Below are 14,001 nucleotides of genomic sequence, written 5' to 3'. Positions count from 1 at the left end.
GTATCAAGAGGGGAGGGTTGTGGGGAGAGGCCTGAAAAAGCAGGGTCTTGCTTACCAGCTGCAGCTACAGAAGAAAGCGAGGACTGCATGGCTAAAATGAGGCAGCACTTTCTCCCAGGACTCGAGGCAGAGTCAAGTGGGAGCAGGTATTCAACTAATAAGAGAGTAACTTTTACTATCCCTCAGCTGCCAAATCTTACTGCCTTATGTTATAGTTGGTTTCTGGTCTGTCTGATCTTGTTAAATACGTTGGGAACTCTTGAGGTTAGGGGCCTTGGCAAATGCTAAATTGTATTTGTTTATTGTGTTTGATCAACAGTGTGCTCAGTAGCTTGTCTTTGCTAGATTATTTGAGAAAAAGAGAAAAAAGCCATACTCTTCTAATTTAATCTCTTGTATTATATGAATTCCATCTGCTATGTGAATCTACCAGAGAGAAGACTGGAGGCAAAATTAGGGAATTTACAATGTGTTGAGTCTTATTGAGTCTGTCTGTTGCTACATTCCCGTTTTCCTTTGCAAATGTGGCAGGCATCTAAAGGAAACTCATAAATCAGTGGTTAAGAAGGCTTCTAGTGCTATGGCTGGGTCTATAAAGAAGCTTGGCACAGCATAAAGGAACAGAGCCAGTCCTGCTGCCCTAGAGGCAGGACACTGTAATGGCCAGAGCCAAGGGCTTAGGACCAGGGGATCGGGGTCTGAACCTTGGCCCTGTCACTTACAGGCAAGCCTCAAATTGGCCCCAAGTTTCCACATCTGTGAAATAAGAATCGTATTGTGCGTCTTGGCTTGTTGGGTAAGTTAAATGAGATTTATTCATTTACTTACTCAGTAATTATTTCTTGAATACTTACAGGCACTATTTTAGGCATTGGAGATAGATCAGTAAACAAAATGGACAAAAATCCCTGCCGTTGTAGAATTTATGTTCTAGAAATATAAGGCACATAATAGCATTAAATAAGTGTCTTATTCATTTAGTCTGTGGATTTCTGATGAACTCATGTGATGGGTTTTTACTGTATATTTCCATGAGAATGCATGTTACAACCATAGATAATTAGGACCATTATTAGGTCTCATCTCTGAATTGAGAATGGCCCATTAAGTGGAACATTTATGTGTTCTTGGTAAATCCCACTATGTTTAGAAAGTCTGTTGCACTGGAAATGGTTGCTGTCATTTTCACCTCTATAAAGTGCTTGGATCAAACATTCCAGCAGTCGGCTGAGGCTCAGGACTGCAGGTGGTGTTGTGGCTGCGTGATTTCCACATTGTTTTCTCAGTCATTGGTCTTTGCACTATCTATGATTTAATGTGATTTTATGGAGTTGCTAAGATGTTTGTGTAATTTGTAGAAATAAGTCAAAGGGCTAGCATGACCAGTTAAAAGTCACAAGCTGTATTTTAGTGAGTAATTTTAACCTTTCCTCTGCAAACTTTTGATCAGCTACCCATCAAAGAACAAAATGACAGATTTAAGGTTTCAGTTCCTCATTTTTTTCATTGCCTTCCCTGTGGGGCTTTTTCTTAGAGCATCGCAATGCCCAAAATCCATGAAAAGAGAAAGGGCAGGCCTGGAAAGCAAAGCTCAGAGGAACCACAGTGCTGTGAGTGATTGCATGCCCTCTCCTGAGAGGTGTGCGTCCTGACCCGTCCTCCATCCGCTATCGTATTTCTGATGCAGTTCTTCTCTGAGTCTCCAATGGCACACGGCCCATTTAGTTAAAAATGTAAACAGGAAATTGTTTTCTGGCTGAATGGCCCGTGTGGCCCAGAAAAATGGTCATTTTTGCTGAGACCCAACTTTAAAAACACTCACACAGCAGTGGAAGCTGAAGGCCTCTCAGAAGCTAGCCCTGCCCCAGATGAGCTGGTGCTGGGGAACAAGTGGGAGCTCACATACGTGGGCCCAGGGCATCTTCCACCAGTGGGCAAGGACACAGTGGACACCATCGAAGAAGCTCCTGTGACCTAGAAAGCAGCTGTTCTGCAGGGCAAAGAGGCTCCTTAATACTCCAAGGAATTGCGGAACAGGCGCTACTTGGAAAACACCGAGGTCTGGCCTGGAGAAATGTGACTTGGCACTGATGACACAGCCTGGGTTTCAGTGCTCCTCGTCTGCTCCAGCTCCCCATCATTTGGCCTCCCATGAACCTCGTGCTCCCATTGTGGTTTCCCTGTGTGCTGACAAGTTTTCTGGTTGTTCTGTCTTGCAGCCCCCCGAATCCAAGCCCAACTTCACCCCTCTCGCCATCTTGGCCCATGTTCTCGGCGCCATCCAGCCCTATGCCCACCTCATCCACGTCCAGCGACTCATCCCCCATCAGGTCTGTTGCAGGGTTTGTTTGGTTTTCTGTTGCTGCCGTTGCTCTCTCATTGGCTTGGTCCTCTCTTCATGCAGTGTTCAGCCTCCTCGTCAACTTTGTTCCCCGCCATCCAAACCTGCACTTGCTTTTTGACAGGCCAGAAGAAGCGGTTCGCGAAGACTCCAGGTAAAATCACGGATGATGACCGATCTATTCCTGTTTATCCAAAGCCGGTCAGGGACAATGGGGGTGGCTATCCTCTGCCCTCCTGTGATTCCAGCCTAAGAGATCGAAGCTGGGAGGGACCATGTGCATGAACCAGCATGACGTTTTCCACGTCTTTCTGAACCCTTCCTCCAGTTTCTGAATCCGTGGTGCCTGGAGTTTGGGGAAAGAGTGCCTCCTGGATAGGCCCCTGCTTGGATTGTTCTCTGAATCATGGAGCTTTCTCTGTGCTTTGGTATAAGATAATATCAGAGGGAACAGTGCTGAGACACGTACTAGCCTTTTCTTCCCTCATTTTTATCAGGTAGCATCAGGCAGCATTTATTTGTAGGGTTGAACTATTGGCCATTAGCACTGACACCTAGTTGCTAAGACCAGAGACGTGAGAGAGAAACGAATGTAACAGAATAAAGCATGGAGATGTGAAGCGGTGTCTCTTTAAATCGTCACGGCTGCCTCCTTGCTCTCTGTGCTCCAATCTCCCATCTCCATGCAGCATGGACCCTTAACACTCATGGGAATAGGTAGCACCTCTTTCTCAGAGTTGATCTAGTTCCTCTCCTCTGGTTTGAGGATGTCTAGACTTAATTCTTTGCACTTCTTTAAACTTTTCTTTAAAGTTTTTTAAAGCTGTTTAATTTTTTGAAGTTTTTTGAAGCTACTTAAATCCAAAAAAAGAATCAATTAATAAAGATCCCCTGCATAATCTCTCTGCTATGTAGATCCTAAGCCTGTGTCTCTCCCAAACTTAGTCTCTGCTTGCAGACAACCAAAATGTAGAGCCCGATTATAAAGCATCATGAGCGTTTGGAGCCTTGACAGTATTTTCTTGTCCATCTTTTTCTCATAGCTGTTTGTTTGTTTGTTTGTTTCTGAAGGATGGGTCCAGCAGAGAGGCTTAAATAATTTATAACACTGAGTCTCACTTTAAAAAAAAAGAAAGCCCATGTTATTTATATATACAGATGTATATATTAGTTTATTCTCCTCCAGGTACTTTCCAGTCTATCATTGCATTCTATCGTCCTGTGAGAATGAGGGGAGAAATGGCCTGAACCGTCTTATAGAGAAAGAAAACTAAGGCACAGAGAGTGGACTGCACAGTCACACCAGTGGATGAGAGCCCTTCCAGAATTCAGGACTTCTTGTCCTCAACTCAGGACTCTTTCCTCCAAACATATGGGTGCCCCCAAACCTAAGGTTCCATACCACTCCCAGCCCCAGAGCCTGGCCTACACTTCCTGGTTTTCTATCTAGCTTTGTGCTGGAAGGTGGGAAAGATAGCTTTTCCATATGCTCTTTTATCCCCCCCACACACCTGGGAATAAGGTTAAAATTCAGATCATATTTTTCTGACACTCAAGTTATTTCCTCATTATTTCTTAGACATATTGGGCACTTTGGGAGACGTTAACTTTCTAGGACGCAAGATATGGCATGGATCTAACCAGAGCCGTTCAATCACTCATTGCCCCATGAAGACCTGAACCAGAGCAAACTACCGTCACCTTCCAATATGCCTCACTACACTTAGGAGAGGCTTGGTTATTAGCAGAATGTGTTTCCTTCATTTTGAACAAAGGGAAGTAAAATCTTCAAAACACTGGTCCCTTGAACAGAATGGGCTGGGGGACTCAGGATGGTAGAATCATTCAGGTAAAAAACTGAAGATATTCTCTACTTTGAGGGTATTTATTTTTTTGTGTCTCTGAGTTTGGAGGCACGTTGCCTGTCCAGTAGCTCCACTTCTGTACTCCCTTCCATCACCAAACATATTTTCAGGGTGTTTTTCTTTAGCTACTCCTTTCTATCTCCCAAAGTATTTCATGGTTGGCAGAGCACAGTGGCAATAGGATCTGCTACCCTAGTAGGGTAGGTTATGGTAGGGTAGGTAGGCGCCACCCTAGTGGGGTCATGGTTATTCAGTACTGCCCACTCTGGCCATCATTAAAATAGCACCATTTGGATGACGCTATTCCACAGCACTTTAGGAATCTGCCATTTTGAAATAGGAAAGGCAGACTAGGGCTTGGAATCATCTGTCACAGAGCCAAGGTGAGCACAGATAGAGACCCTGCCGGGAGCTAGACCATCAGACCTAGCCAACAGAGGATTAAAATCCCCTAATTGCCGTTGTGGTATGCAGCTAAGAGGTGAGGGTGTATCTGTTGTTCAGGTCCAGTGGGGCCTTGCCCCCAAATCCACTTCCAGAGTGTGAAGCTTCAAATTTCCTTCCCCTGGCAGAGCTTTTAAAAGTAAATACTTAATTAGACCTAATAAATGGTCCCCTGAACTTCTACATAATGTCTCCTCTGGAAATGACTCCCTCTCCCCCCTTCCAAGCATTTTTAGTCCTTGTTAGTTCAAACTCAGGAAGGAAGATGCCTTTGATAGCACAACAGAGGAAGGTTCGTAGAGGCATATTCCCTTCACATTTCCCTTTCCTGTCACCCCTGGAGAAGCTCCCAGCCGCTAAACCATAACTTCCCTTTACACAGTGGTCCTGATCAAGCTGTTGCATCCTGCCAGTCTAGCTGGCCCCACCTCCCTGTAGTGTCATCTGATGGACAGTGGGTCGTCATTTTGCAAGGTTTGCAAGGGCATTTGAGGGAAGCTCCTCTGAGTGCTTTCCTGGCCATGTGCCATGCTCAGAGGCGAAAATTAAAAATGAACCAGCAGAAGGTTCCAAACTTGTTCATGCCCTTGAAGGCCAGCTGAGGTCTGAAGGGCACTGCTTCAGGAGCAGCTGAAGGCACCTCAGGCCCTCTGTGTCCAGCATTGAGATGCACTGCAGAGAATGGGGAGCTAGAGAGCCAAGGATGCTTGGTGGGAATTTTAAATTTTTTTTAGTCAGAGCCAAAGCCTACAAACACAACCTCTGTGCCAACAGGATCTGTTTTGGTAGGAACCCTACCTAAAGCAAACTGCTGGGGCTTTTGAGAGCGAATATAGCATAGGACTCTGCACCTGTTGGGCTGACAAACTTTAAAAAAAATAAGACTTCCCCCCAATAGAGTTGCCAGGTTTAGCAAATGTTTAGCAAATAAAATGAAAATACAGAATATTTAGTTACATCTGAATGGTAGATAAACAGCAAATGATTTTTCTTACTATAAGTATGTCCCATATAGTATTTGGGACATACTTCTACTACAAAAGCATTTCTCATTGATCTGAAATTCTAATTTAACTAGGTGTCCTGTACTTTATTTGGCAACCTGGTCCTGGGGAACAGGAATAGGAGGAGGTCTCAGGGGAAAAGACCCTCTTAAAGATGGTCAGTCACCTGTTAATCTTAGAAAAGAGCAAGACCCTTTCCTGAACTTTGTTTTTATTTTTAATGGGTTATTTTATTGTCATGTGATTCAATTCCAGAAGCCTAACATTAGTGGAAAATTTACTGCTCTTGAATGAGAAACTTCAGCACCTGAGACCATTTCCTCTGCTTGATTCCTGCTAGATAACCCCCCTCCCCCGCCTTGGCTTCCCTGGTTTGCCCATTTTGCCCCATTTCCTTTATTTAATGAAGTTAATAAGTAACCTCTATGAAAATCCAGTTGGAGGAGCCTTGCCTCAGATGATCTTACCCTCATCTTTGATTTTTCTCAACCCTGGTCTCTGCCCACCCGCTGTGCCCTATCATCTGGGAACAGTGACCTTGGCTAGTGTCAGATGGATTCTCCTTCCACCTCCCAGGCTCTCCTTGCCTGCCAGTTTGGGGTTTGGGCTATTTTATCACCTTTTACAACCAGCCAACTCCTCCTCTCAGCTCCCACTCCCTCAAAAACAAAAACAAACTATTTTGCCCTCCATGGAAAAGTTGCACAATGAATGTTTGGCACTTGCCGACAACATGGAGACTTCGTTTAGTTAGATCACAGAACATGCCGCCAGTGCAGAACTGTATTCTGACTTTAATGACAATTATCCCAGAACTGTTTTCTACTTAAAGCTCATGAATTCTGATGGCTCTTCTTTCCTTCATTCGTTCAAGCAGATCTACTTCATTTTCTTCCACCTTCCCAATTTTCTCCCACCTGGCCATCATCTGTTAGCCACTAGAAGATCAGAGAAAAGAACAGTAAACTATGCCCAGCAACAAATTCTGGATAATCATTTATTGTGATCATTGTGCACAACAGAACTTTTAAACTGTCTTTCCTTCAGTTTCCATGGATCCAAGATTAGACGTTCTAGATGCCTGATCCCAGTATAAGTGTCCACCCATCCATCCGTGGCTCCTCTTTCTCAAAGGGAAGCTGGATTTGGTGACTCTGAGAAATAACAGTTCCATAATGACCCAAGACCCCTGCCTCTTCTGATTTTGTCTGGGCTTAACTAAGACTAGCCCTTCCTCAGCTTAATCTCATTTGGCCACTAGAAATCCGTGAGCCACAGGGCGTTTAGCATCACTGGCTCCTGGAGGCTTTCTGTTAGTCAAATGAAGCTAACGTAATAGTATCTCCCTGGAATAATGGTTTAACCTGGAGGACCTACTTGCTCTTTTGTTTTTCTGCCTTGGAGCCCCTAAATGTGCTTCCTCAGAGGGCTCAGAGTTAGAAGAGATTACTTTTAGCAAATAAAGAGCCAGCTTCTGACCGTTAAATGTCATTTGTCTTGTGACTCTCGAGAAGTCCATAGATCATTTGGAACTATTTGGATATCAAAGCAAAAATTGACAGAGGGTAATAGGATTTACCAGTTCTTAAAATTTACTCTTTAGAGCATGGCTTAGCAATCTATGGACCTTGGGTCAAGTCCAGCCTACCACCGGTTTTTTCTAAGTAAAGTTTTGATGGAACGCAGTCATACAAATTCATTTACATGTTGTCTATGGCTGCTCTTATGCCACAAGGCAGAGCCGAGTAATTGCCACAGAGACGGTAAAGCCCACAAAGCCTAGAATATTCACTGCTAGGCCAATTACAGCAAGAGTTTGCCAACCCCTGCTCTAGAACGGTGGTTCTTAGCTCTCGTTGCATGCTAGAGTCACTTTGAGAGCTTTTCAAAAATGATTTTGATGCACATATATACGTCATGTTCCCTCTCCCTTCTTCCTCCCCACACTCCCCACACACATTCATGTAAGTACTCATACACACAACTTATCTATTCCCTGCCCTACCCTGGGGGTCCGGGAGTTCCAGCTCTGGAATCCTGCTCCACCAGCCCAATGAGAAATAAGTAACATCTGGAAGAGAGAATGTCAGCCCATGACCTAGAGCCGAAACATGGCTTTGTTAGAATTTCTCCTTTTTGACTCACTGAGCATTGCCAGTTTTCAATAACGTCTGTTGGGAGTGTTCTCCAGAGCAGCTAAGGAAGCTCTTTCCTGCCCCCGCCCCTTTTCCCAAACTACTCCTGCTCCAAAAATGGGTCCCAGCCTGTGCTCCCACTGTTCAGGTGTCATAACTTCTAGGCAGAGTTTCACATGGCACAAGGTGACTCCACAAGAAGTGTGGTTTCTCGGGGCTTATGGCTTTTCTCTGAATAATTCTCATTTTTCTCTGGTGACCTTTGCAACTTTTCCACCTCATGTTTTGCCATCTGGCTACCTTGTCAGGCTGTTGCCGCAAGAGACAACGAGGTGGCTTGCAGGGAAAGGGAAGAGGAGAGATTAAATATCTGGGGCTTTCAGAAGGTTTAAAAATACTGCTAAATAAACTCCTGTTTTCACACAGCACACCATTCCGGAAGGCGAAAGCCTTATATGCCTGCAAAGCTGAACATGACTCAGAACTCTCGTTCACAGCGGGCACGGTCTTCGACAATGGTGAGTTTCTCATCCCCTTGCAGAGCTATGGAAGGGGTGGGGGAGCAAATACATAACTGCATTTTTCAAAGTTCCTACCCCCCCCCAAAAAATACAGTCTCACTTGAATGGGTAAGACTGAAAAGAAGTGTGTGTGTGTGTGTGTGTGTGTGTGTGTGTGTGTGTGTGTGTTTGGTGGGGTCTTTCCCCAAAATAAGAGAGTAGCGGCAGGATTTCTGGAGGCACTGTCAAGAGTGGACAGTGTACTGAAGTCTGCATTTTGACAGACGTGGCCTCATGGAGCAGTATTGGACATGAAAGGTGATTGTGTACCTGGACAGAGCTCCGCCCAGCACTTGGCAGTGGCTTTGAGGGGCTGGGGGCTGGGGGCTGGACAGAGGATAGGAGACAGCAGAGCAGAGAACAGGGATCCTGCAAGTGGTCAGCTCTGTGTGGAGACTGGGGCACACGTTCTGTGCCTCTCTTCCTCTTGGGTTCAGTGGCATTCACTCTCCATAGTAGGGGAAGCATATTTCTAGGCTAGCGGGGCACGGGACAAGCTCGGAGTCAGTGCGCCTCCCTGCAGGCCTGCTTGTCCTCCCGCTGACGGTTGGGAGTGTCGAGTAGACTCCCTCAGTGCCATCTCCCCGAATACTTCCAGCTGTCCTGCTGGAGTAGCCTGTGGGAAAATGGATTCAGGGCACCTGCACTGTAGGACTGGGAACCAGTCTTACTTGATGTACCTTTTTCCTGTTGTTTTTTGTTTGTTTTCCTCTGTAACAAAAGGAAAAGGTAGTATTTTTTAAAGTGAGTGTTGATGTCATAATTTGTCATAACTTATCATTTACCTGAGAGAAAAATCAGGATTCTGGGAAAAAGCCAGAGTCTCTGTAGTAGCTGAGATTTTTGCCAGATGAAGTTCTCCTTTGGGGTTAATCTTTCCGGATCCTTGGGTGAAAGGGTGCTTTGTTTTGCCCACAGGAGAAACCCAAAGCAGCTTCCTGACTTCAGGAAGTGGACATTTTCTGGGGCTGCCTTCTCGACATCTGATGGGGTGGTGGCAAAGTTCCTGAGCAGGGCTGAGTGCATGTTGCCCAAGTGTTCCCCTTCAGGGCTGAATGCCCCACTTTGGCCTAGGTCACACCTCCTGCCACCTGCTTGAGAGCCAGAAATACAGGGCAGCCAAGGCCCCCACCTTGAGTGCCTGAGCTCTAGATTCAGGCCACCAAAGCGCAAGTCCTGGCTTGACCACCTGCTTCTGTATGAACTCCAGCAACCTCTCTGTGCCTCAGTTCTGTCCTCTGTCACATAAAGATAAGAGGGTTGTGGGGGAGAATTGCATTGGTGCACATCATGTATTTAAGATAGTACTCAACACATTAAGCATTCGGTGTTATTATTATCATGATGATGATCGCCATCATTATGCCCCTCTCAGAGCCTGATGTTCTGATAGTTCACGGTGACCCTTTTATATTTGTCCCTCCTATAACACAGGCCTGGCTCTTGACTGGGCAGTAGGTACTGCACCTTGACTCTCTGAGTCCCGGCTATCTGTAGCAGCCTTTAAGCCAAAGCAGAGATGGACTCCTGGGGACAGCATTGAGTGCATCCCCATGCAAAGGGGCAGCCCCCTGTGTGCCCAGGCCCTGCATTCAACGTTGCAGAGCTAATAATTAGGCATGGGGAGACAGAATGGGGAACAGGTCACAGAGCACCTGGGGGATTCCTAGGTCACACTTAGACCTTCTCAGCCAGCAGGGGCAAGGGCAAGCTCATAACTGTATGTGGCCTGCTGGGCTCACGTCCTCTTTTACGGTTCTCTAAACCCCAAAAGCACTGTCCTTAAACCTTTGCTCCATTAACTTTCATTTGGGTGCTTTTTATACCCAAGTGCACAGCCAGCCAGCCCATCTGCCTCTCCTGTCAGCAGCTAGAGCATTCAGCCCTGGCAGAGCTGAGGTGATGTGGGTCCACTGAAGGCTGTCCAGAGCCATGTCACTGACAAGTGTGCTGTGCCCGAATAGGCCCATGTGATGGAATCCCAGCCCAGCCATAACATGGCTCAGTGTTCTCAGCAGACAAACCCGCGTGGGCTGCATGCAGGCCTTCTGTGTCCTGCTCTGCCAGCAGGGGCGGGCCTTCTGCCTAGAGATGAGCAGGATTTGAGACATTCCCACATTTACAGGTGAATCCAGCATTTAAAGTCTGTCCTCTGAACCGCAATTCACTGCTCCTGGGGGCAAGGGACTGTCATGTTCCTATCAGCTATTCACTGTGACTGCACAGAGGACCCCTGATCTTAGGGGCAAACTTGGTCTAAACTCTCAGAAGGTATGTGTATTATGTGTGTATCTTGTATGTGACTCCTTTTTTTCAGTGCAGCCCTCTTCCGTTTTTTTTTTAAACAACTTTATTGAGATACCCACATACCATACAATTTGCCCATTTAAAATGTACAATCCATGGTTTTTAGTATATTCAGAGTTGGGCAACCATCACTACTATCTAATTTCAGAATATCTTCATCACCCCCAAAGAAACCCTGTAGCCTTTAGCAGCCATACTCTATTTACCCCCAGTCCTGCTCCATTCAGCCCAGGGAACCACTCATCTACCTTCTGTCATTATCTATTTGCCTGCCCTGGGTATTTCATATAAATGGAATTACACAGTATGTGCTCTTTGTGACTGGCTGCTTCCACCTAGCATAGTATTATCAAGGTTCATCCCTGTTGGAGCGCACATCAGGACTTCTTTCCTTTGTATTGCTGGGTAGTCTTCCCTTGTGTGGATATACCACATTTTATTCATCTGCTTGTCAGTTAAAATGGCATTTTGATTATTTCCACTTTTTGGCTGTTAGGAGCAATACGGCAGTAAACACGCATGTACAGATTTTTGTGAGGACCTGCATTTTCAGGTCTCTTGGTGATAGACCTGGGCGAGGGTGGGGGGACTGCTGGATCACACAGTAAGTCAGTAAACAGTTGAAGGGGTTGCTTCATGTCACATTCCCACCTTTTTAAGTCTCCTTTTTGCAGTAGCTTAAGTAGCTAACCAAAGAGAAAGGAAAAGAAACCTAGGTGAGTTTTCACTGCCAATCCCTTTCCTTCCCCACAGGGTGCTCTGCCTAGCAGGTCCTGGGGCTGCACGCACCACACAACTTGGTCATCATCATAAATCCTATAATGATAAAGGAGAGCAGGAAAGAGGTTTGGTTTAATGAGTCAGAGGCCTTATCCACGCCTTCCTGTGGTCTCTGGGAGTCATGGCAGAGGTCACTGACACTAGTTTGTTTTTAACCAGGAATGCCTTTTCAGATTCCCTGAAGAGCAAAAGGCAAAAGGAAACTCCAAAGAAAACACCTCTCAGTGTTGACTGAACTGCAGTCAAAGAAGGAGCTGACAAAATGTGAATCCACTTTTTAAAGATTTATTTATTTATTTTAGAGAGAGAGCACACGAGTAGGGGGAGGGGCAGAGGCAGAGAGAGAGAATCCCAAGCAGACTCCCCACTGAGCAAGGAGCCCGACACCAGGCTTGATCCCACGACCGACCCTGAGATCACATCCTGAGCTGAAACCAAAAGTCGGATGCTGAACTGACTGAGCCATCCAGGTGCCCCATGAATACACTTTTTGTGGTGATTCTTAGAAAATGCTACATATACCCCATTTTCCCCCTCCCTGCACCTCCATTGGAGAAATCAGGCGTTAGGGAAGAAAAAGCTGTTAGCACCTTAGGCAGGAAGATCATTTTCCTTGTTCTGTCTCTTGCTAGTTTCTTTCTGGAGACATCAGGTAAGAGCTGTTTAAGCTGGATGCTGTGTAGCCATCAGATTAAATCATCAGACCAATAGGAAGAAAGTTTCTTAATGACAGGCTTAGAGAGTTCCTGTGTGCTGTCTTTTTCAGGATCAAGAAGAATGTATAAGGAGGAAGAAGAGGGAGGGGAACCTTGAGGGGAAACTCTGTTATTTCATAATGATTAATCCCTCCAAGCCTTTGGATTCCAGGGGCCTGTGCTGTGAATCTGGGATGGCTGCTCAGTCAGCTTTTGGACTTTGTGCAGGGGGGAATGGATGTGCAATACTTGGAAATAACTCCACTGTCAGCCTTTGCCAGTCTACTAGGAAATAGCCCATTTCACCGGGAGCACCTCAGATAGTAACTGGAAAGAGAAATAACTTGTGTTCCCAGGAACATTAGTCATTTTATGGCAGTGTGATTAGTGATACCTGGAAAATTCACATGGTATTCACTAAAATTGGGTTCTTGGGATACTTCCATCAAGATTTGAGGTGGGCTGGATCCATTCATTCCCAGGATATGGGGTACAGCATGAGTGCAAGGCAGGGCTGCCCCGGGTTTCCTTTGCAGATAGAGAACATCCTCCCAGGGGGCCACCGAGCTACTCCACCAGTGGGGCTATGGGGGGAGGTCCTCTGTGGAGTCTTTTGGATTCCCCAGCCATCTCTACTGCCAAATCCAAACACAAACCCAAGCCACCTCTATCTTTCACCCAGGTGTTTCCACCAGCTGCCTACATAGTTGTCATGTCCACTCTTGTTCCCACAAGCCATTCCCTATGCAGCAGCCAGAGTGATGTTTGAGAAGCACATCATGTTATTCTGCTTCACATACTCCTGGCCTCCTATTCCTCCTAGAATTATCGATGAGTGCCTCCACAGTCTAGCTTCTGCCCCCGGCCCTCCCTTCCCCACTTGATTCACTGCAGCCTCACAGGCCTTCCCTATGTTCTCAGTGAGGGTCAGCAAACTATGACCTGTCAAATCCAGCCCGCTGCCTGTTTTTGTAAATAAAGTTTTATTGGAACATAACCTCCCATGCCCTTTGTCTCCATATAATCTATGGAGCTACAATGGCACAATTGAGTAGAGACACACATTTACGACCTGGCTCTTTGAGAAAAATTTGCAGACCAGTGTTCTGAAATCACACCAAGCTTTTCACCACCTTAGTTAGGGCCTTTGCACTTGCAGTATCCACTGCCTGGCTAGCTCCTTTAGATCCTTTAGGTTTTAGCTTTTTGAGCTCCTCCCCATACCCACATCCCTATCGCAGTCTCTGTCTCTTCCGTCATCACTCCCTAAAATTATGTGCTTATTTATTAATATATTGCCGCTATCTGAAAGCAGAATCTTTCTGCTTGCTCTGTACTGTGTGCAAGGTCCCCTAGCACAGTGTCTGGCACAGAGTAGATACTTAATAAATGCTTGTTAAATGAGTAAATGTATTCAGCTCCACGAGGGTCTGGGCCTCTTCCAGCCAGTGCTTCTTCCCTTTGGAACAGTCAGCCATTAGAGACCGTAGTCACATGCTTGCTCCTCGTCCACAGCGAGAGAGGGGAAGGAGAGAGCATGAGTTGTGTATACAAGGGTGTATGGAGTATGTATGGCTGGAGCTGAGAGAAAGTGGTTGGCAGGAAGCACATCCATGTCAGCAGCAGCTTATATTAGATGCTTGTTGGGCTGGAGAGCTGCCTGGGCAACTCACGGAAACACTCTGTATGTTTATATAGCACATTGGACATTGGTGCAATTCAGAAAGTTGGACACTGGCTCAGTTCAGCTCAGCAAGTACTTATGAGCATCGATGATGTCCAAAGCATTGAGCTCGGCAAAAGCAGTAGTGGTTAGACCACAGACTCTGGGGTTAGATGTCCTGGGTTCAGATCCACCTTCATCACCCAC

The 14,001-nt window shown here is 46.0% G+C and overlaps 1 protein-coding gene across 6 annotated transcripts in view; it reads left to right on the top strand.

The window, feature by feature from the left end:
* The window catches only part of ARHGAP26 (Rho GTPase activating protein 26), a 414,027-nt gene that overhangs the window by 391,082 nt on the left and 8,944 nt on the right, over positions 1 to 14,001 (top strand). For 4 of the 6 annotated variants that reach the window (XM_045794392.2, XM_087862169.1, XM_087862167.1 and 1 more), the window contains 2 exons: positions 2,220 to 2,330; positions 8,216 to 8,307. In XM_045794392.2, coding sequence (XP_045650348.1) covers positions 2,220 to 2,330; positions 8,216 to 8,307 — 203 coding nt within the window. Of the gene's footprint in view, positions 1 to 2,219; positions 2,496 to 8,215; positions 8,308 to 14,001 lie in introns of all 6 variants that reach the window. The other 2 variants (XM_045794390.2, XM_087862168.1) reach the window with 2 other exon arrangements.

Source organism: Ursus americanus, chromosome 5, assembly GCF_024610735.1.
Source record: "Ursus americanus isolate L20-20 chromosome 5, mUrsAme1.1.p, whole genome shotgun sequence".
Classification (NCBI taxonomy): Eukaryota; Metazoa; Chordata; class Mammalia; order Carnivora; family Ursidae; genus Ursus; species Ursus americanus.
The sequence above is the reverse complement of the archived record's forward strand: the minus strand, read 5'-3'. Positions and strand labels throughout refer to the sequence as shown.